Raw genomic sequence first — 23,768 nt, 5'->3', positions numbered from 1 at the left:
AAGCATAAAACCCTTCCAATTACAGTTGGTAGGATTATTTGGGGTATTAAAATGAAGACTGTGCGCACAGAGCCTAGGACTTAGGAGGTGCTCAAATTTTTATTGACAATCTGTACAGCCATGCAGTCTCTTGGCAGAAAAAGTCTAAGAACCTATAGTTTGTGTGACCTTCATGCATAGTAGTGTCAAATGCTAAATTAGAAAGCTGACCCTAATTCAAAGTCCCTACTTCTGACTAGGGTCCACCCCCGCCCCCCCAAAGCAGTAAGTACTGTAACCTAAGAGGGAAGAAAGAGAGCCACACCTTCCCCAAAGAAAAGGAAGATGGATCTAGTGTCAGGCTCAATTAGACCCGATTATGATGGCTCTCCAAAAAGGAACAATGCAGCTTTTGTGATATGCTCAAGCAGAAATCTTGGACATTATACAAAACAGTCTTATCCAAGAGAAACCTGGGTTCTAGCTCTCTTCCTGGAAAGAGGTGCTTATCCAGGAAAGTTTTATACTACTCATCAGCTGTTGCTGGGATCAGTACTTTTCATTAAAAAAAAAAAAAACAATAAAAAAAAAACTTCAGAAATTACTATGAAAGACCCATGTGAACCCAGGAATATGAATTACTTCACCCAACCACAGGGTGTCAGATTATTGTCTATCAAAGGGACCGCTTTGCTAGATTGTTGGTTTTCATTTATGTGCCCCTAAATACAGTCTAAGAACCCTCACCCTCCGTGTTGAAAGTGCTTAACATGCAAATGTGCAAGAACTCCTGGCAAACCTCCCCATCCCCCAGCAAAGTGCTCAAATACAGCCAGGCCTGGAGGAGAATGTTAAAGAGGGGTGGAACTGCCCTCCTCCTCTCCACTAGGACCCTCACTCACACTGAGAGATTCAGTATGCATGACTGGGCTAGCAAGCAAGGAAGCAAGGACAGCCCTCTTTTAACTTTTCTGAACAATGGCTTCAGTTCCCTCCAGCCTTCACCATTTCACATCCTCCCCACACCCACTCAAAGTGTAAAGAAACCCATCTTTCTCCCCCACTTCTATATCTCATGACCTGTTTTCTCAACAGTACCCCTATATGCCATTTCCACCCAAAGAAAAATTGGCTACCCTGAGGAAACTGTGACTCTTAAAATCTGATTTTTTAAAAAGGTTCATTTTGTTCAATTTCTTTAAATTTCCATTTTGTTGACAGTTGAAAACCAAATATTATATAAATCTCCAATCTAACCATATTTCTAGAAACAAAACATTTAGATGTCAGTAGTAAACCTTATACAGAATAAATTTTTAACCATGAGCTTACTCATAGCACATAGGATGCACCGAGGTCTATGTCTTCTTTCCTTTTACTTGAAAGCACACAAACAGCACCTCCGACTTTGGCATGTACCCAAACACACGCTGCCTTCCAAATAATTCACAGATACAAGTTTTTTTTGTGTTTTTTTTCAAAAACATACTTCATATTTCCTCTTTTATTATATAAATATCAGTTTAACCTTTTACTGTAAGAATATAAACGTTTTAAGAGGATCTTTGTTATTATTTATACAAATTCACAAACAGTACAATTAATTGATAAAGGTCTCTGGGTTTCTTTAACTCCATGGTCTCGAATGTTGCTGTGGAGGACTCTAAAAAAACAAACAAACAAATCCAACAAAAATATACATCCTACTGAAAAGCGATTTTTTAAAGCCACAAGTCCCAACCCCCACCAAAATAAAGTCATCTACTCCTCCATTTAGAAACAGAATTTTTTAAAACCCACAAACTCCCATTTTATTAACAGAACAGAGATAAGACATGAATTTCAGTCTCCTCCCCTTCACATTACAGCCCCAGGGGCTCTGTAGGCCCACTCTGCTCCTCTGCTTCCAACAGGAAGCCTCACTGTGTGACCTTTTTTGTGAGGAAACTTGGAAGAGGGTGAGGGTAGGGCATAATTTGCATATATAATAATTTTCAAGACAATCTGCATCTCAAGCAAACAAAACAGTTCAACTCTCATTTCTCCCACACATTTGTGCTATAAATTAAGTCAAGACTTAGGAACATCGTTGGGCCCTCAAATCCCAATGGACAAGGAGGAAAATAATTATAGCCAAAATGTGGAAGGGGGACATACTGGATGGACAGGGTTGGGGAAGAAGCCAAAACAAAAAAGACGTACAAACCCAATGGGCATCTTTCCAGTCTAGGCACAAAAATGTTTTAGTCTGAAAATATCTCTCTTGTAGAATTCCAGGGCTTCAGAGAAAAAGGTAAACTAAAACGAGGTAGCCAGACATATATATATATATAAAATTTATATATATATATAATATATAGAATATATTCAGCAGAAAAAAAAGGACCATGATTTCAAATCTCTTCAAAAAAGAAAAAGACAATAAAAAAATGAAATGAGCATGAATAGCAGAGTACTGTAAAAAGAGAAATGATGAGAAGAGACTGGGATTAGTTACAAAGTGGAAGAAGGGTGAAAAGGCCGTTGTAGTTGGGTTTGCTTTCATACATTTCAAAATAAAAACCAGATCACAGTATTCAAATGAAAGCTTAAGTGAAGGCAGACATTTTCCTCAACTCCCCAGGGTCAAGGACTAGTTACTCCCCACCCCCACCCCCATTCTGAAATGCAACGCAGTGGGGATACAGTAGCTCAATCGGCCCCTCCATTCCCCAGTAGAGAGAAGTGGATGGGTAAGTAGCTGAGTCCCTCTCACCATCCTCAGGGAAAAAGAGAGGGGGGAGTACGGTAGGGGTAGCAGAACCCCAGAAGCAATGAATGGGCATGTGGTGGGCAGGGGTGCCGAAGGAGGGAGGAGAAAATGAGCCTGAGGCTTCGTGTCACTGTCCCATCTCATCCACTGCAGTGATCTAGAGATAAGTGTGCATGTGGAGTGAGAGGGGAGGGAGGGTGGTGGTGACAGGAGGATGAACAGGGCAGGACGGGGGGAGTTGGTGCTGCCGCCCTCACCTGACCTTCTCACTGTCCGTCATCTGCCAGAGTCCCAGGTTGAGTACCTTGAGGCAGGGCAGCTGTGTGATGCGCTCCAGGCCGCGCTTGGTGATTCGAGTACAGCCATACAGGTCTATGCCAGTGAGCTGGCTCAGGTGCTCAGCAATCAGCTCCAGGCCCTTGTCGGTGATGCGCACACACTGCCCAATGTTGAGCGTGCGCAGCCCGTGCATCTGCCGCACCATGCGGTTGATGCCATCATCGCTGATGTGGCAGGAGCAGAGGGAGAGAGACTTGAGGCCGTCCAGCCCCTGCGCTATGTAAGCCAGACTCTGGTCCCCCACCTTGTCACAGAACGACACATCCAGCCCAGAGAGGCGCAGGCTGCCCATGGCCAGATGCATGATGCCCGTGTCACTGATGTTGTCGCAGGAGCGCAGGTTAAGGCTGCGAAGACTGCCCATGTGCGACAGGTGCAGGAGGCCCGCGTCGGAGATGCCTCCGCAGAAGCTGAGGTTGAGGAGCCTCAGACCCGTCAGCCCCCGGGAGATGTGCTTTAGAGAAAGATCAGTGAGCTTCTGGCAGTCCTGCAGTGTGAGCTGCTCCAGGCCCAGGCAGCCCTCCGCCGCGCTACGCGTCATGCCGGCCAGGTGCCCGATGCCCACATCGGAGAGGTGGCGGCAGCTGCGGAGATTAAGGCTCTTGAGGCGCTGCAGGCCCCAGGCGATGAGCAGGAGGCCGGTGTTGGTGATGTTGCTGCAGCCCCCCAGCTCCAGCACCTCCAGGCCCTTGAGGTACTGGGCTATGCGGCCCAGGCTGCTGTCGGTGATCTGCTTGCAGAGGCTCAGGTTGAGGGCGCGGAGGGAGCTGATCTCCTGCACAAACGCGTGGCCCAGTCCGTTGTCGGTGAGATTGTAGCAGCCGCTCAGGTTGAGGCTCTCGATGTTGGCCATGCCCTGGATCACGTAGCTGAGGCTGCGGCGGAGGCTCAGGATCTGCACCCGGCGGATGCCCCGGGCCTGCAGGCTGGGGAACAGCGACGGGTTGGCCCGGCGCAGGTGCAGCTTGGCCTCCACCCCCCGCCACACCGACTTGTGGTAGGCGGCGTCCCGCCAGGCCGTGCACACCTGCGCCGCGCGCCCCTTGTCCCGGACGTCCAGGTACCCGAAGATCATGGCCAGCAGCTCGGGGAACAAGCACGAGATGTGGGTCTCCATCTTCCTCCTCCCCCCTCCGCGGAGCCGGGGGGAGGAGGCGACGAGCGCGGTTCGCCCTGACCGCCGCCGCCGCCGCTGCCTGGGGCCCAACGGACGGCCCCTCCCCGCCTTCCGGCTCCGGCCTCCGCTGCCGCTCCTCCTCCTGGTCCGTCCGTCCTTCCTTCCTTCCTGCCGGCTTCGCCTCCCTTCCCTTCCCTCCCCCCGCCCCGGGCTCCGCTCGGTCCTCACATCCCGGGCGGGGCGCCCCTCACTCACTCCCGAGCCGGCCGGGCCGCCGCCGCCGCGCCGCCGCCTGGGGTCTAACCACGCCGCGCTCGGGCCGCGCCGCTCCGCCCGCGCCGCCTCCGCTCCCACGCCCCCTGCCGCATCCTCCGCCTCCTGCCACTGCCACTGCCACTGCCACTGCCACCGCCACCACTGCCGCCGCTCCGGGCCGGCGGGCCGCGAAGGGCCCCGGGGGCTGCGCGCACGGTCTCCGGGCGCCGTGGAGGCTTCCTGCTGCCTTTGTCTCTCGCCCGCTTTTCAAACCTCCCAGCCCGGGCCGCCCGCACTCCGCCGCCCAGGCGGGGGGACCAGGAGGCCACTCCGGGCCACCGGGCGCACGTTCCTCCCCCCCCGCCGTCCGCGGGCAGTTGGGAGCTGCCGGCTCGGCACGGAAGACGCGGCGGCTGGGCGGCCGGAGCGCGGCTCGGCGCAGACCCCGGGGCCAGCGGGCGGGCCGCGCGCTTGGTAGCGTCCGGGACGTACCCTCGGCTCCGCCGCTCCTGCGCTCGGCCCTCCTCCCCTCGCGCTCCCCCCGCGCGCGCGGCGCAGTGGTACGAGCCCGCGCTGCCGGAACTGTCGGAGCCGTTTCCCTGGAAACCGAGTTCTGCCTCTGCTCGCCGCCCGGGGTTTTAACCCTGTAGGCACCGCCTCAGAGCGGCCGGCCGCGGAGCTCTTCCCCACCCGTCTCCTTTCCACCCCGTCGCCGGCTGTTGAGCCATTCCCTCTCCGGGCCACGCCCCAGCCCCGCGCCTTCTTTTTTCTTCGCTGCTGACGTCTGCACAGTCTTTTCCCATAGCTTCCCCCGACGATTCCTGACCCTTACTTCACACCCTTCTCCCTTTATTATCCCTGCAAGACCCTCCTCCAGTAGTAGTACTCAATGATCATCACCCCGGCTCTCCTTCCTTTTTTTTTTTACTGTCCCTAATGCCCCTTAACACATCTCTGTTATCACACTCTCAGTTCTCCCCAGTGGGGTAGTTTACGATTCCTTTCTCTCCAGTCTTTGCCCTAAATTATGGAGAAACTCAGCTGTATTTATGCGTACCTTAGCCTAACACTGACCCTCTCCAGTCCTAATTCTAAGATTATTTATTACTACTCCCTTCTAGCAGGTTTTGGGTGTTTGCAGACGCCGCTGTGAGTGCGTCTCCCTTAGTACTTCATCCATCACAACGTCCCCACACTTCTGCACTCGCCGAACTGAACTGTTGGAGAGCTGCCCGGGCGCGCACTCAGCCTGCTTTGTGCTCGGAAGGAAGCAACCTTGTTTTATGATCTTTTCTTTCTCATCAGCCTCTTAAACTATATATAAACCGTATGGCCCAATTATGCTGATAGTCAATATATTTGTATGTGCTAACACAGATTTACTTCTTTATAAACTAGAATGGCTATTGGACTTGGTTAAGGTGCTTCGGCAAATGTCTGTTGGTTTATAAACTGTGTTTTATGGAACCAGGTCAATGCTCTATTCTGAAATGTGGCTCCTGGGTCTTAAATGCCCACACAGAGGATAGGATTTTAGAGATTCATTTTAACTACCCCCAAACCAAGAATTTTTGAATCAGAGAAAATGACCCTCTGTATATTTAATGAATTTATGGATCCAAGATACAAAACAACCTGATTTAGTTCTCAAAAAGGAAAATGGTTTTATTGATCCTTTGAGGACCTGAACAAGATGTTGAATGGGTTCCATATTCAGCATATGAGATTAATAACTTTTGACCACTTCTCTTTTTCCCAAGAAACCGGTACTAGACCAAGTGCATACAGAATCACTAACAGGCATAAGACATTTTAGACCCCCACCCATCTCTCTTCCTAAATCAGGAAATGCAGAAGCAAACATTCTCACAAGTTTGCTACCTCACCCACATTCCACACGGTGTGAGGCCCATAGACTTTTTGTAACTTTCTGAAATAAACTGTAATGTTAGTCGTCCAGATGATTCCAGATGTGTTGTGGCATTAAGTGTCACAATTCTGGGGCATACCTGGGCTAATGCTCTTTTCCTGGAGTGTATCAGGCTTATTGTTGTCTCAATCACTTCTGCTTAAAACTTTTACCTTGAACTCTACATGAAAGTCACTTTTTTTGTTGTTGTGTAGATGTAGCTATGTTTGTGTTTATGTCATGGTCTTAATCCAAACTACGTTAATGCTACTGAACACAAAACAAAGTGCTAGACCACACCAGGGGGAGGGGAGAAGGGGAGGGAGAATTTGTAGACAGGGGCCTGACCTAAAGGGAAGGAGCTTAGCAATTTTTCCTCCTCTAGACAGGCTCTTGTTCTCAAGTCTAAAGAGCCATTTAGAGGTGCCTAGAAGCACTTTCTCTAGAAAAAAGTTGGCCACCTGGTCCTAGATCTAGCAAAAATTTTCTTGAGTTGAACTCTAGAATTTTATTAATACAGAGCCTTTTATTTAAAGCATTCAAACATATATTTCAAGAATTTTCAGCAGTATGATTATTTTCACATTCAATAAATAGGATAATAAATATCAGGAAGCATCTAAGAAAATGAACATTGGTGGGGGCAAAAGAAGTGTGGCATCAAATGAGCCCTATGCTGTCTGGAGACCTGGTGACTTTATTGAGGAAATGACTCTTCTTCCTGGGTGTCAGTTTCCTCTGTGTTAGTCCTGCTGTCTCCTCAACTCTGGGAGTATGCATTGTTCCTAATGCTGACTGGAGATTAAGAATATTTTCACATGCAGTGCCTTCTTGGGGGTTTTGGTTTAGGCTCAGATTTGGGACACAAAAACAGATGGTATTATGGACCAGAGACTTTGATGATCTGGAAAAGATGTACACCAATGTAGAAAGTCCTGTGGATAGCTGTACATATTTTAAGGACAGGTTGAGATTTTTGTATATGATTCAACAACTTGAAACCAGAATAAAAAATTTTCTGGATGAGATATGAACTTCTCTTTAGAAGCAGAAATGATAGCCTGTGTAGGAAGTCTCTTCATAACTTTATCAAGAATTTTAAAGAAGCTAGATTTTCAGATAGAGTGTGTTTTTCACCTGGGCGGGTCCTGGGAAAACTGAGAGGCCCAATCCAAACATCAGGCTTCCTTAAGGATGTATACTTCCTAATTCAGAGAGAGACAGTCTGGCAGAAAAGGTCAAAAGAGATCTGTAACTTTTTAAACTCCACATTAAAAAATGTATACAGCCCAGTCAGGCATGGCTCAGTGGTTGAGCATCAACCTACGATCCAGGAGATCCCAGTTTGATTCCCAGTCAGGGCACATGCCTGGGTTGTGGGCTTCTTCCCCAGTTGGGGGCATGCAGGAGGCAGCTGATCAATGACTCTCTCATCGATGTTTCTATCTCTCTCCCTTCCTCTCTCTGAAATCAATAAAGATATATTTTTAAAAAAACCAAAAATATATACAGTTGACCCTTGACCAACTCGGATTTGAACTGCTGGGATCCTTATATCCTTGAATTTCTTACAATGAATATATAGTCAGCCTTCTGACCCCCAGGGTTTTGCATCTGGGCATTCAACCAACCATAGACCGAACAGTGTTTTCAGCCTGCAGTTGGGAATACACAATGCCAACTGTGTGCGTTCTACAGCATCTTATATGAGGGACTTGAACATCCTCAGCTCTGAGGATCCACAGGGTCCTGGAACCAATCCCTGCCCCCACCCCTGTGGATACTGAGGGATTATAGTCAAGTTTTGGGTGAGTCAAAAGTCTTAAGTGGGTTTTCCACTGCTTGGAAGTCGGCTCCTAACCACGTTGTTTAAGGGTCAGTTGTATGACCAAAAATAGTAGCCCAGAGTCTAGCTGGTGGGTATTGGATCAAAGAAATTAAAATACTTCCTGTGTTTTGTATTAACTCTAAAGTATGCATGGTACAGTAGATAATCTGTAAGTGTTGTGGAACTAAAATGAACGAAAGCAATAATAATATAATACCTTTATGGAAGACTTCATACATATCAAAACTCTGAGAGTTCTGGGGTTTATGATATGGTGCCTTTTCAACTTCAAGATTTCTTGAGAGCAAAATTCTCTGTGTTCTTAGTATTTCTAAACAGGAGAGTATCTTGGGGCATCTCTCTTTTATTCATGAGAGGGAGGGAGGGAGGGAGAGAGAGAGAGAAACAAACATCTATTTGTTGGTCCACTTATTTATGCATTCATTGGTTGATTCTTGTATGTGCCCTGACCGGGGATCAAACCCACAACCTTGGTGTAGGGTGGTGGTCTGAGCTATCCAGCCAGGTCAGATGTCTTTTGATTGGAGAAGATTAGAAGGGAGGGTGAGGACTTGATTCATTGACTGCATATAGAAGACTTAAGCAGCAACAAAACCTCACAAATAACCCAATTTAAAAATGGGCAAAGGACTTGAATAGTCATTTCTCCAAAGAACATATAGAAATGCCCAATAAGCAAATGAAAAGATGCTCAACATCAGTAATTGTTACGGAGATGCAAATCAAAGCCACAGTAAGATACCACCTCACACCTGCTTTGATGGCTGCTATTAATAAACAGGAAAAAAGGGCTGGCGAGGATGTAGAGAAATTGGAACCTGGGTGCACTGTTAGGTGGGAATGTAAAATGGTACAGCCACTGTGAAAAACAGTGCGGCAGCTCCTGAAAAAATTAAAACTACCATGTGGTCTAGTAATCCCACTTCTGGGTATATGCCCAAGAGAAATGAAAGCAGAATCTTGAAGAGATATTTGTACACCAGGTTCATAGAAGTACTGTTCACAGTGGCCAGAAGGCGAAAGCGACCCACATGTTCACTGATGGATGAACAGATAAACAGACGTGGACTATACAGGGGTCGGCAAAAGGAGGTTTACGGTTGTGGGTACACAAAATGGAGTTTATTTTTATTTATTTATTTATTTCACCTTCACTCTCATTTTTAGAGAGAGTGGAAGGGAGGGAGGGGGAGAGGCAGAGAAATGGCGATGTGAGAGAGAAACATTAATTGGTTGCCTCCCGCACCCCCCCAACCAGGCCCAGGGATCGAGGCTGCAACCAAGGCACATGCCCTTGACTCGAATCAAACCCTGACCCGAGGGCCCACACTCTAACCACTGAGCCAAACTGGCCAAAGCCAGAGTTAATTTTTGTATTATTTATTTATTAATTATTGTATTACTTATTTATATTATTTGTCTTATTGTTATTATTTCGTATCCTTACTTATGATTTATCTTTTAGGTAATGATGGCTGATAATTTTACCTACTTTTGCCCACCCTGTCCAATGGTGTACTATTCGGCATTAAAAAAGGAAGGAACTCCTGTCACATGCTACAGCACGAGTGAACCTTGAAGAAATTGTGTTAAGTGAAATAATCCAGACACAAAAAGACAAGTACTGTGTGATTCCACTTACATGACGTGCCTATAGCAATTATTCTCATAGAAACAGAAAGTGGAATGGTGGCCTCCAGGGGCTGAAGGAAGGAAAGTGGGGAGTTGCTGTTTATTGGGTATAGAGTTTCAGTTTTGCAAGATGAAAAGGTTTTGCTGACCTGTTTTGAATATATTTAACACTACGAAATTGTACGCTTAAAAATGGTTGAGCCCTGGCCAGTGTGGCTCAGTTGGTTGGAGCATTGTTCCATCCACGGAAAGGTCTCATGTTCGATTCCCAGGCAGGGCAGGTAGGGGAGGCAACTGATCGATGTTTCTCTCCCACATCCATGTCTCTCCCTCTCTCCCTTTCTCTCCTTCTCTCTAAAATCAGTAAAAACATGTCCTCGGGTGAGGATTAAAAAAAAAATGGTTGAGATGGTAAATTTTATGTTATATGTATTTTACCACAATTAAAAATGAAAAGATTTTATAGCATAGGGAATATAGTCAACAATATTGTAATAGCTATGTACATGGTGCCAGGTGGGTACTGGAAATATCAGGGGGAACACTTTGTAAAGTATATGATTGTCTAATCACTATACTGTACACCTGAAACCAATACAAAATAATGCTGAAAGTAAACTGTAATTGAAAAATTAAAAAATAAATAACACTTTTTTAAATGAAAAGCTTAATTAATTTATTTTTTAATCTTCATCTGAGGATATTTTTTCCATTGCTTTTCAGAGAGAGTGGAAGGAGGAGGTAGGGGGAGAGAGAGAGAGGAACATCGATGTGAGAGAGACACAACCGAGGTACGTGCCCTTGGCCAGAATCGAACCCCAGACCTTTCAGTGCAGTGCACAGGCTGACACTCTAACCACTGAGCCAAACTGGCTGGGGCTAAAATGAAAATCTTTAAACAGAACAAACATTTTGAAATAAAGATGTAAATAAAAAAGAAAAATAAGTGAAAATTGTTCTCATATCAACAAAAACAACCCCAACTATTTGTCTTCTCTTCTCAAATTATTAGTTTGCTACATCCTGTAAACATGGACTTTATCCATCACAATTAAAATAAGGGCTTGAGATCTGAGTAGCTAGAGTTTCTCATTGGGATGACTGTATGTTTTATTGTCCAAACTGGAAAAACTCATGAGAGCGAAAGGGGGTGCTATTAATAATCATCTCCAGATGAATAGTCATCCCCCCTTTTACTCTGGAGGTGGGAAATTTGTAATTTGCAACTTTTTAAAAAATATATTTTTATTGATTTCAGAGAGAGGAGGGAGAGGGAGAGAGAGAGAGAAACACCAATAATGAGAGAAAGTCATTGATCGGCTGCCTCCTCACTGGGAATAGAACTGTGACCTCCTGGTTCATAGGTCAACGCTGAACCACTGAACTATGCCAGCTGGGCTGTAATTTGCAACTTTTGAGTGTTAATTTTAACATGTTTGGGTTTTGTTTTTGTTTTTCATATTTTCAGGTATCCAACCAAAGGATTAGAAATACTTTCATAGAATAATCCCAAATATAAGCTATTATTTGTTAATATTAACAAGCATTTTAGGTACTTGTTACAAAACAGGTAGCTCTGATAACCCTAAAAACAAAACAAAACAAAAAAACATTTGTAAATGCAGCCATCTCCACAGCCCTGAACATTTAAAAAGGTGGATTTTCAATCATTCAGTCATTTGGGAAATATTAGTACAATTTTTTTAATACTGTTCTGTGTTGTGAAAAAGACAAAAATATTGAAGATGATGTTTCTGCCTTTAAGGTTTTAGGGCCTAGCAATAAATAAGCTAGAGAGCATCACCTGATAGTAACCTTATTTGTTAGTGTTGTAGTGCCCACAGAGTGATAGAAAGAAAATGTTTCAGTTTAGAGCGGTGATTTTCAAAACTTTTTCATCTCATGCCACACATAAACTAATTACTAAAATTCTGTGGCACAGCAAAATATGTATTTTTTGCTGATATGACCAAAAAAATAGGTATAATTGTGATTGATTTACAAAAAAATAAAATAAAATAATAGTAATCACCTACCCTTTTGGCTTCAAAGTGACTTTTAAAAAATCAGGTGCCTATAGTAGTATATAAGGATTTCTGGTACCAAAAATTAACCAATCAGATGCAACCTTATTACGGGACCTGACCAGTAAGATGCAACTCTGTTATATGACCTATATATTTATGGTTCAAGACAGGGCATTCACACTGACAGCTGTTGTTGGGCAATTGTCATTTTTTTATTCAACAATCTAAGGGAAAAGAGGTCAGTGCTCCTAACTAAATAGTCATGTATTGCACATTTAAAAACTTTTGTAGCACACTGGTTGAAAATCACTGGTTTAGAGGATCACCACAAGGGAACCTAGAATTTGAATCAGTGTTGATGGGAGGAAGGTCATTACATAGGGTTGAAACTTAGAGAACAGGCTGAAATTTTTCCTTCCTTGTTTAGAAAAAAATAAGAATGCAGTAATAGCAGCCATACATTGTCACACATTGTTATGTTCTCCCATATTGAGGAATCAGTGATGTTAATTTTTAAAAATCACCTTTTCAGCCATGGCTGGTGTGGCTCAGTTGGTTGGGCATCCTCCTGTGTACCGAAAGGTTGCTAGTTCAATTCCCTGTCAGGGCACATGCCTGGGTTGTGGGCTTCATCCCAGGTAGGGGCGTGCAAGAGATGGCAGATTAATGTTTTGCTCTCACGTGGATATTTCTCTCTCTCTCTCCCCTCCCTTCCTCTCTCTCTAAAATCAATTTTTAAACTTTTTTTTAAAAATCACCTTTTCAAAAAATTCTTAGCTTTGTTTTTTTAAGAATAAGAAAACTGACTTATTTATCTAGAAATGGAATTCAGTATCTAAAGAAAGAAAATTTCAGTTCCTGGTTTGGACTTTGCTACTGTTTTTACAACCAAGACTGCCTTTAAAAACAAACCCCAAAAAACCTTTTAAAACATTGTCTGTTTCCCTCATTTGCTCTGACAATAGAGTTTGGTGTTACACATCCATGCAGGGATGGAGAAGGGGGGCCACCCCTGGGAAGGCTCAGGTGCAAGGGTGGCTTCCATGTGTGTCTCACTTGAGTGCCTGTGACATGAGGGCTCCTTAGCACACCTCTGTTTCCAAGGCAGCATTGTGAGCTGAATTTACAACAGATTTGGAATCTGAAGTTGTGCATTGGAACCCTAGATCTCCCATTAAAATTTCATTACTTATGGCAAAGTGGCTTAAATTCTTTGAACTTCAGTTTCCTCATCTGTAAAATCAAATTAAGTTTTGTTATGAGAATTCACAGAGAGAGAAAAAATCCCCAAGAAAGGAAGGTCCAAATGTAGAACCTGGCACATAGTAGGGACCTAGTAAATGTCGTTTTTGTTTTTCTTTTATAAATGAACTGTGAAAAAAATTCCACACAGATGTGCCCCAAAATTGTACAAATATAGATTTTCCTGACAGTTAAACATTTTTAAACATTATTTCCTGTTTTCAAGAAATGTGCAGGTTAAAGGAGCGGAAACAGCAAAAGTGCAAGAGTGCAAGAAAGTCATCTCTCACTGAGAGCCCGCAGTGTGCCTCTCTGCACCTCATTTTCTCCTCTGTGCGTCAGAAAGAGGAGTATGTCCCGTTCGGTCACCAAGAAATAGTCCCAAACTCTTCTGTCAGGCAAACATCCATCCTGTTGCCTTTGACCTGTGTTTTCACTACCAACTCTCACACTTTCCTTTCTTAGAGCAGAGATTCTCAAACTTGCGTCCGCATCAGAACAGCTTTGAAGGCTCCCCAGTCAGAAGGTCTGGGATTGGGCCTGAGAATTTGCATTTATTCCTAACAAGTGGGGTTTACCTGCTGACCCGGGACCACAGCGCTGAGAACCGCTGGTTAGAACAACCTCCCACTACCCACTTTTCTTTCTCCTGCCTTAAAACTTTTGTTAAATTATACTTAAAGTCTCTCCCTTTTTGGTAAAAGTAGCATGGAAAAAAACCATTATGTTTTCTCCACCACCCCCACCCCCATCTTTTGTCTTTTAGATCATAAGCTCCTCTGGTACGAAGACTGAATTTTTCCCCCAATGATATAGTGAAAACAACATAGGTTTGTAGCAAGACAGATTCTGGGTTAAAAATCTTCTCTCTCTCTTTTTTCGTTCTTTTTTTTCTTTATTTTTTGATGGGGTTAAAAATCTTGACTCTATCACTTATTAGCTCTGTGACCTTGGATACATTATTTAACTAGTTGGAGCCTTAGTCTTCTTGTCCGTCAAATGGAACTAGTGATTTTCATATCTTGGGAGTTTTGTGAGCATTGAATATAATGTGTGTAACCTCCTAGTGCAGTTCCCAAGCATAATGAAAATAGCTAATATTTATTGAGCATTTACTGTGTATTAGACATTCTTTCAAGGCCTTCACATGTTTGAACTTGCCTATATTTCACAACAGCTAATCTCTACAACCCATGATGTTTTCAGTATTATCTCCATTTTACAGAAGAGCAAACTGTGGCATACAGAGAGAAGTAACTTGAACTTAAGAACAAACATCTGGCTGAACTGGAATTTGAACTCCATGGTCTATCTACATCTAGAGACCACATTCTAAACCATTGAGCTTTGCCCCTTTAACAACATAACTTTAGGGAGCATTTGAGATCTTGCTCCCTGGCATATGTCGTCAGTTTGGCTGAAATAAACTCATAAAAATTCTCTACAGGTTTGGACTTTTCTCACATTGATGTTTACTTGGCATAGTGGGCAGGATTCTGGGGCAGCCCACCTAGGACCACTCTGCAGACCCAGATCTGGTGCTAGGAACAAGCAAGGGACCATTGTGCCCAGCGGCGCCCTGCTTCACATGGGGTGAATGTGGGCGAGTCTCTCGGCACCCTGAGCCCCTTTGCCTTAAGTAACAGGCCGTGACTTCATTCGAGCTGTTCTTAGAAAATCCTTGGCGTGGTGGAAAGGGGCGCAGTTCTGGCAGCATCCAGTAAGCTCTTGCTGGCCCTAGCTGGGGCATTTAGGTGACTAAGAGTCTTTGTGGGGTTGCCTGGGGGAAATTTCTTCTGGAATGTAAAGCAGTCCTACAGGGATATTCACTCATAAGGAGATGTGCATGTAAGGGCTGGTTTTCCCTAGAAGGTTGCTCAGACTGTATAGATCTTAAAATTAACATGGGCAATAGTGCCTCCGAGGCCGTCAAGCCCCACAATAGTCAGCCTCCCATTAATACTAAGATGGCCATCATGAGGATCCTTTGATACTTATAAATTAATCTTTGCACACACAATTACAAAAAGGCAGCCATAAAATTAGGCAGAATGAATGGAAAACATTTAATTGGTCTCTCAAAGCTTCAAAAAGAGGATAGATTGACCTATGATGTCATTTAGATGTTAACCCAATTCTTTCAGGTATTAAAATGGTTGTCCTTATTTTAAAAGGGGGAAGGTTATTTGGAACTTGACTGGTCAAGGACAGAGATAAATTGTAAATGCCTCCAAAACAAAATTTGGATCCATCTCTTCTCTGTTTGTGTCTGTCTATGTGTGTCTGTATATGTATGTTGTAAATGTGAGGTAATTTTCTACCTCTAAATGGTATTGCTAAAATTAATTTAAAGGCAAATGGTTGTAAGGATTTGGTATTCTGAAATTCTCAGAAATATAGAAACTATCTCAAATGCTTTTCAAGTTCATCTAATATTAATCCCTAGTAAACAAAAGCTAGCTTAAGTTTGTTGGTTTAGGTAAAACAGACATATCTTTATTTTACCCAGGTTTTACAGAAATATGTCTGTGTTAATAATTGACCTTGATGTTTATGAAAAATGTTTCTAGATGTTAGAAAACACCCAAACTAAAGAATACTAATTAATTACTTTTTTGTTTTAATTAGACATTGAGGTTTTAAGTGTTAAGATCTCAATATATGTAGGAAAAACTTTGCGATGTATCTGAAGGGCCCCTGGAATACTTCAAAGATTTGAAATAGCATGGGAACCATTGTAAAATAAGTGAGGAAAACTTCTAGTGCATATGGTATAAATAAACAATGGTTTTAAATTTTAACAATTGTTTGAGCCCCCAGCCGGCATGGCTAAGTGGTTGAGCATCGACCTACGATCCAGGAGATCATGGTTCGATTCCTGGTCAGGGCACATGCCAAGGTTGTGGGCTTGATCCTCAGTTGGGGGTGTGCAGGAGGCAGCCGATCAATGACTCTTTCATCATTGGTTTCTATCTCTCTCTCTCCCTTCCTCTCTTGGAAATCAATAAAGTCATTTTTTTAAAAATTTGTTGGAGCTATAAGACACCCAAGACAGCCACTTGGTTCTTCCCTGCTCCCTGGCTCCCCATTTTTCTGTTTTTGCATTCCTTCCTGCATCAGTGTGCATTTAAGCTGAATTTAGATGAAGGAATTTATGAGCTGACATTGTTGAAAGGAGACATCTTACACTATTGCCAAGGTTTGATAGAGTCATTTCAAGAAAATGCCAAGTTAGTAACTGCTTCCTTTCACAGCAAGTCCCAGGAGACAAAGATCATTGACTGCCACCTGGAGATTTTTGCTTATTGGAAGGGACATCAAATAAAAGACACTCCAGTCTCATTGGAAGGGACTTTATCAGATGCCTAGCCATGAACGAACATCTACCCCTGTCTACAGACATCAAAGAGTCTCGAGGACAAGAAGCCACTAACACCAGAGGTAAACAGTTATCCCAAGACATCTCCAAGACCTATATACCTGTGGATTGATATTGAACTCAGAATCCATTCTGTGTGACTGTCTTTGTCTGTCTGATAATGATATTAGTCATAATAATAGTTATATGTGGTTTTTGAATTTTTCTATATAGTCAAACTATTTATGATTACTGAACATGTTTGAGATAATTGTTAATACTCTTATCATGGCTAATGTAAATGTTATACTAGATGTCAAGTACAGAAAAGTAAGACAGAAGGCAAAACTCGAATTATGATCATTCAAAGGATAGACATGATCCAGAGTGTTGTTGTTTTTCAATTGATTTTAGAAAGGGAGGAAGAAAGAGAGAGAGAGAGAGAGAGAGAGAGATGTAAGAGAGAATCACTGACTGGTTGCCTCCCATAGGTGCAACCTAGGTATGTGCCCTGACCGGGAATTGAATGTGTGACCTTCTGGTGTACAGGATGATGCTGCAACTGACTGAGCCACACCAGCCAGGGCCAGAGTGTTTTTTTTCCGCAGTGAAGTCCATAAGACCTGACTGCTTTCCATTTACCTTCCCAGGAAGCACAGAGCGTCCCAAACAAGATATGCCCAAAGAGGCCCACACCAACACATGTCATAATTAAAATGGCAAAGGTTAAAGACACAGAATCTTTTTATTATTATTATTATTATTGAAGTATATCTTTATTGATTTCAGAGAGAAGAAGGGAGAGGGAAAGAGAGTTGAAACATCAAGGATGAGCAATCATTGATTGGCTGCCTCCTGCACACCCCCTACTGGGGATTGAGCCCACAACCCAGGCATGTGCCCTGACCAGGAATCAGATCTCAATCTCCTGGATCCTAGGTCGGTGCTCAACCACTGAACCACACCTGGTCAGGCAACACAGAGAGAATCTTTAAGGCCACAAGAGAAAGACAATTAGTTACCTACAAGGGAGCTCCCATAAGACTGTCAGCTGATTTCTCCACAGAAACATTTCTGGCAAGAAGGAATTGGCATGAAATATTTGAAGTGATGAAAAGCAAGGGCCTACAACCAAGACTACTTTACTCAGCAAGGCTATTATTTAAAATTGAAGGAGAAATAAAGGGCATCCCAGACAAGAAAACGTTAAAAGAGTTCATCGCCACCAAAACCAGTATCACATGAAGTGTTAAATGGTCAAGAAGAAGAAGGAGGCAGTGGAAGAAGAGAGGAGGAGGAGGAAGAGGAGGAGAAGGAGAAGAAACAGAGAAACATAGTTAAAAGAATAAAATAGCAATAAATACATACCTATCAGTAATCACTTTAAATGAAAATGGCTTAAATGCTCCAATCAAGAGACATAGGGTAGCTGAATAGATAAGAAAACAAGACCTGTATATATGCTGTCTACAAGAGACCGACTAAAAGAGAATGAAAGATAAACACAGACTAAATGTAAACAGATGGAAAAAGATATATATTTTTTCTTAATTTTATTTTTGTTTAAAGTATTACAGATGTCCCTTTTTCTCGCCAGTGACCCATTCCACCCCGTGTCATCCCCCTTCCCAGTCCCTCTCCTCACCATTGTCCAAGTCCTTGGGTTGTGCATATATGCATATAAATTCTTTGGTTACTCCCTCCCCCTCCACCCACCCGTCCTCCTCCATCCCTCTGGCATTTGTCAGTCTGATCTATGCTTCCATGTCATTGAATCTATTCTGTTCATCAGTTTATTAAGTTCTTTAGATTCCACATATAAATGAGATCATGTGATGTTTGTCTTTCTCTGCCTGGCTTATTTCACTTAGCATAATTTTCTCCAGGTCCATCCATACTGTTCCAAAGGGTACGGGATCCTTCTTCTTTACAGCTGCATAGTAGTATTCCATGGTGTAAATGTCCCACAGTTTTTTTATCCACTTATCTACTGATGGGCACTTGGGCTGTTTCCAGATCTTGGCTATTGTAAACTGCGCTGCTACGAACATAGGGGTGCATATATTCTTTCTGACTAGTGTTTCAGGATTCTTAGGATATATTCCTAGAAGTGGGATGACTGGGTCAAAAGGCAGCTCCATTTTTAAGTTTTTGAGGAACCTTCATACTGTTTTCCATAGTGGTTGCACCAGTTTGCATTCCCACCAGCAGTGTACTAGGTTCTCCTTTCTCCAAATCCTCCCCAGCAGGAGTTGTTTGTTGACTTGTTGATGGTAGCCATTCTTACAGGTATGAAGTGATACCTCATTGTAGTTTTAATTTGCATCTCTCTGATGATTAGCAACGTTGAGCATTTTCTCATGTGTCTCTTGACCATCTGTATGTCCTCTTTGGAGAAGTGTCTATTCAGGTCCTTTGCCCATTTCTTAATTGGGTTGTTTGTTTTCCTCTTGCTGAGCAGTATAAGTTCTTTGTGCACTTTGGAGATTATCAAATACATCTTTGGCAAATATGTTTTCCCAGACTGTGGGGTTCCTTTGTATTTTGAGGCTGTTTTCTTTTGCTGTGCAGAAGCTTTTTAGTTTGATGTAGTCCCATATGTTTATTTTTTCTTTTGTTTCTCTTGCCCTAGGAGATGTATCAGTGAAAATTCCACTACATGGGATGTCTGTGACTTTACTGCCTATGTTTTCTTCCAGGATTTTTATGGTTTTGTAACTTACATTTAAGTCTTTTGTCCATTTTGAGTTTATTTTTGTGTATGGTGAAAGTTGGTGGTCTAGTTTCATTTTTTGCATGTATTTGTCCAATTTTCCCAGCACCATTTATTGAAGAGACTGTCTTTACTCCATTGGATGCTCTTGCCTCCTTTGTCAAATATTAACTGACCATAAAGGAAAAAGATATTTCATGCAAATGGAAAGGGAAAAAGAGCTGGGGTAGCAATACTTATATCTGACAAAATAGACTTTAAAACAAATGCTATGGATTCTTGAACAAGATTGAGGCATAGGTAACCATGGTACCCTCCGCTTCCCACAACCACATCAAAATTACAACTAAAATACAGAACCACCATCACTCAGAACCTCCTGAAATCTAGCTGAACAGAAGTCCTACAACAAGGGAACTGATATCAATAAAGACATATTTAAAAAAAAATAAATACAAGGGATAGTAAGAAAATATTACAAACAACTATATGCCAACGAATTGGACATCTGGATGAAATGGAACATTCCTAGAAACATACAATCTTCCAAAACTGAATCAGGAAGAATCAGAAAATCTGAATAGACAGATTATAACTAATGAAATTGAAGCAGTAATCAAAAAACTCCTTCCCAGGTGAGTTTTACCAAATATTCAAAGAAGAATTAACACCTGTTCTTCTCAAACTACTCAAAAGAAATTCGAGGAGGGAAGACTCCCAAGCTCATTTTATGAGGCAAGCATTATCCTAATTTCAAAACCAGATAAAAACATTATAAAGAAAGAAAATTATAGGTCAATATCCCTGATGAACATAGTTACTAAAATCCTCAACAAAATACTACCACACTGACTGAGGAACATGGACTTTCAGATTTCTTACGAATTCCAGGACCTCCACCACATCCACAGGCAGGTGGAGGGCCATCCCCACCATCATCAGCTCTACCAGCACCATCTCTGCCCACAGAAATTGCTCCACCTCCTCCAACTCCTTTACTCCTACTAAGTGGCATACCAACCCACCATCATCACCTTTGTTCAGGGATCTCCTGCTCCAGGATCACCACCTGCTCTAATTTAATGAAACAGTTATAAGTATATAAACCTGAACAAATAAATAAATAAAATGGTTCTAGGAGAAAAAAAATATTAGCTCACCGAATCCAGCGATATATTAAAAAAGATCAATACACCATGATCAAGTGGGATTTATTCCCAAGATGCAAGGTTTGTATAGTATCTGCAAATCAATAAACGTGATATACCACATAATCAGAATGAAGGATAAAAATTGTATCATTGTATCAATAGATGCAGAAAAAGCATTTGAAAAAAGGCAGCATCTATTTTTTATTAAAAGCTCTTAAGCAAAGTGGCAATAGAGGGAACATATCTGAACATTTATGACAAACCTGCAGGTAACATTATACTCAATGGTGAAAAGTTATAAAATCGGAAACAAAAAGGATGTCCACTGTCACCACTTTTATTCTGCATAGTATTGAAAGTCCTAGCCACAGCAATCAGATAAGAAAAAGAAAAGGCATCCAAATAAAAAAGGAGAAGTAAAACTGTCATTATTTTCAGATGACATGATACTATATAGAGAGAACCCTAAATATTCCACCAAAAACCTATTAGAACTGATACATGAATTTAGTGCAGTAACATGGACCAAAATTTATATTCAGAAATTGGTTACCTTTTTATACACCAATAATGAACCATCAGAAAGACAAATTAAGAAAACAATCCCATTTACAATTGCATCAAAAAAAAATAAAATAGAGATTAAAGATGGAGGCAGAGTGAGTGGAAACTACACTGACACTCTCCTGGGACCAAACTGGAATTACAACTAAAATATAGCAGAACCATCCTGAATAATTAACTGCAACTGAAGACGAGCTGGAGAGCACCCTCATAACCAAGGAGGAAAGTGGAGACCACATAGAGACTGGTAGGAAGTGCAGAGGCATGAGAGGGCTGTCTGGGCTCCCACAGGCAGTAACTAACTGAAGGTCAGAAGGGATGTCTCAGCTGTGGGGGGTTTCCACTGAGCACTCTGGGGGCTAAACCCCAGCCTGGGCTTCCCAGCCAAGAGCACCAGAAGTGAGAAAGGCGCCCACATAACATCTGTCTGTGAAAAGCAGCAGGGTTTCTGTTTGCCAGGGAGAGACAGCTAGAAATGTAGGCACCCTCTTAAAGAGCCAATGCACAAAATTTGTGTGCAGCCACTCCTGTTGGGCTCCAGCAGAGGAGGACAGAGTAGACTGGTGCTGTGTGAGGAGAATCTAGGGTGGTGGACTCTTGAGATAGAGCTCAGAGGGGACCCCTCTGGATTCCTGTGCCAAACCATTCCACCATACTACAGAGGCATACATTTACCTTCCAAGAAGCTTGTGCCTGAGGGGGAAGCAATTGCCCCACCCTGCTGGAAAACCTCTCATCCTATCTGGTGGAATTTCTACAGCCTGAGGCTCATTAAGAGAATCAGATTAATCAGCCTGTAGGCAGAGACAGACCTCAGAGTGCTTTGAATCTTTGCCTGATTTGCTTCTGGACTCAGCCTTGGAAAAGCAGACTTAGGTGTGCATCTTGGTCCTGCCCAATCGCACCCAGCCTCAACAGAGGTGACCTCAAGTGGAGGGTTGTTGATAGCTCCAAACAGGCCAGTCACAAACAGCCTCTGACATTGACCTGCACCAGAAATGGTCCAAAAAGACTGAGAGTCCTAGCAGGCCTACCTAATACATAGAAACAAACCCAAATAGGCAGCCAAAATGGGGAGAGAAAAGAACAAGAGAAGTCTTTAGAAAAAGAGCTAAATGAAATGGAGATAAGCAATCTTTCAGATACAGAGTTCAGAATACTGATTATAAGGATGCTCAACAGCATGAAAAAAGATATGGAAACTATGAAGGAATTGAAGAATGACAGAGCAGAAATAAAGAATACATTGGAAGGAATAAACAGCAGATTAGACGAAGCTGAGGGTTGGATCAGTGAATTCGAAGACAAGGTAGAAAAAAACCACTCAGAGATCCAAAAAGAAAAAACAATTAAAAAATAGGAGGACAGTCTAAGGGAGCTGTGGGACAACATGAAACATAACAATACTTGCATCATAGGAGTGCCAGAAGATCTAGAAAGTAAGCAAGGGTTAGAGAACCTGTTTGAAGAAATAATAGCAGAAAACTTCCCTAACCTGGTCAAGGAAAAAGTCACACAAGTTCAGGAGGCACAGAGTCCCAAGCAAGAAGAACCCAAAGAATCTTATGCCCAGACACATCATAATTAAAATGCCAAAAATTCAAGACAAAGAGAGAATATTAAAGGCAGCAAGAGAAAAGCAATCTGTTACCTACAAAGGAGCTCCCATAAGGCTATCAGCTGACTTCTCCTCAGAAACTCTACAGTCCAGAGGGGAATGGCATGAAGTATTCAAGGTAATGCAAAACAAGGATCTGAAACCAAGCATACTTTATCCAGCAAGGCTATCATTCAAAATAGATGGTGAAATAAGGAGCTTTCCAGACCAAAAAAAAAAAAAGGCTAAAGGAGTTTATCACCACCAAATCAGCATTGCAGGAAATGTTAAAGGGACTGTTGTAATAATAAGAAGAAATAGAGAGAGAAACATAGGCATAAAGAATTAAAATGGCAAAAAATAAGGACCTATCAAAAAGAACTTTAAGAACTTTAAGGGAGAGATCAACAGCAATACAGTCCACTGACTTCACTAGATAGATCTTCCAGACAAAGAGTCATCACAGAAACAGTGACTAAATGGCACACTGGATCAGATGGATTTAATTGATATTTACAGAACATTTCACCCCAAAGCTGTACAATATACATTTCTCTCAAGTGCACATGGGTCATTCTCAAAGATAGACCACATGTTAGGTCACAAAACCAGTCTCTACAAGTTCAAGAAGATTGAAATCATATCAAGCATCTCAGATCACAAGGCCATGACACTAGAAATCAACTACAGTAAAAATACTAAAAAATATTGAAACACATGGAGGCTAAATAGCATGTTATTAAACAATGAATGGGTTACCAATAAGATAAAGAAAGAAATCAAAAACTTCCTGGTAACAAATGAAAACAAACAGACAACAACCCAAAATCTATGGGGCACAGCGAAAGCAGTCTTAACAGGGAAGTTCATAGCACTGCAGGCCTACCTCAAAAAGCAAGAAAAATTTTTAGTAAACTATCTAACCCTGCAACTTAAAGAATTAGAAAGCTCCCCTGTGAACCATCCAGACTGGGCCTTTTGTTTGCTGGGAGTTTTTTTTTATCACTGCTTCGATTTCAATCGAAGTTGTTATTAGCCTATTCAGGTTTTCTGATTCTTCCTGATTCAGTTTTACATGATCTCACTCATATGTGGAATCTAATAAACAAAATAGATTGTGGTACAAAATAGATCCAGAGACATAGAAGCATGGAACAGACTGATGAATCTCAGGGGGAAGGTGGGGGTGAGAGTGGGTGGGAAGAGATTAATCAAAGAACTTATATGCGTATATGCATAACCCATGGACACAGACAATAGTGTGAAGAAGGCCTGGCTGGGGGG

At 42.5% G+C, this 23,768-nt stretch overlaps 2 protein-coding genes across 3 annotated transcripts in view; one reads left to right on the top strand and one right to left on the bottom strand.

The window, feature by feature from the left end:
* Positions 1-23,768, top strand: part of WNT5B (Wnt family member 5B) — a 118,338-nt gene that overhangs the window by 49,083 nt on the left and 45,487 nt on the right. The window contains exon 1 of one of the 2 annotated variants that reach the window (XM_016224882.2): positions 10,660-13,931. The exons of the other annotated variant lie outside the window; for it this stretch is intronic. The gene's annotated coding sequence lies outside the window, so the exon portion shown is untranslated. Of the gene's footprint in view, positions 1-10,659; positions 13,932-23,768 lie in introns of those variants that run through there. 2 annotated transcript variants of the gene reach the window in all.
* On the bottom strand, positions 1,015-4,272 carry FBXL14 (F-box and leucine rich repeat protein 14). The gene is made up of 2 exons (XM_016224892.2): positions 2,989-4,272; positions 1,015-1,642 (listed from the first exon to the last, which is right to left on the bottom strand). Exons 1-2 carry the CDS (start codon positions 4,185-4,187, stop codon positions 1,555-1,557), a joined length of 1,287 nt encoding a protein of 428 aa, XP_016080378.2. The 5' UTR covers positions 4,188-4,272; the 3' UTR covers positions 1,015-1,554.

This window comes from Miniopterus natalensis, chromosome 2 (assembly GCF_054644295.1).
Source record: "Miniopterus natalensis isolate mMinNat1 chromosome 2, mMinNat1.hap1, whole genome shotgun sequence".
In the NCBI taxonomy this organism is placed as follows: Eukaryota; Metazoa; Chordata; class Mammalia; order Chiroptera; family Miniopteridae; genus Miniopterus; species Miniopterus natalensis.
The sequence above is the reverse complement of the archived record's forward strand: the minus strand, read 5'-3'. Positions and strand labels throughout refer to the sequence as shown.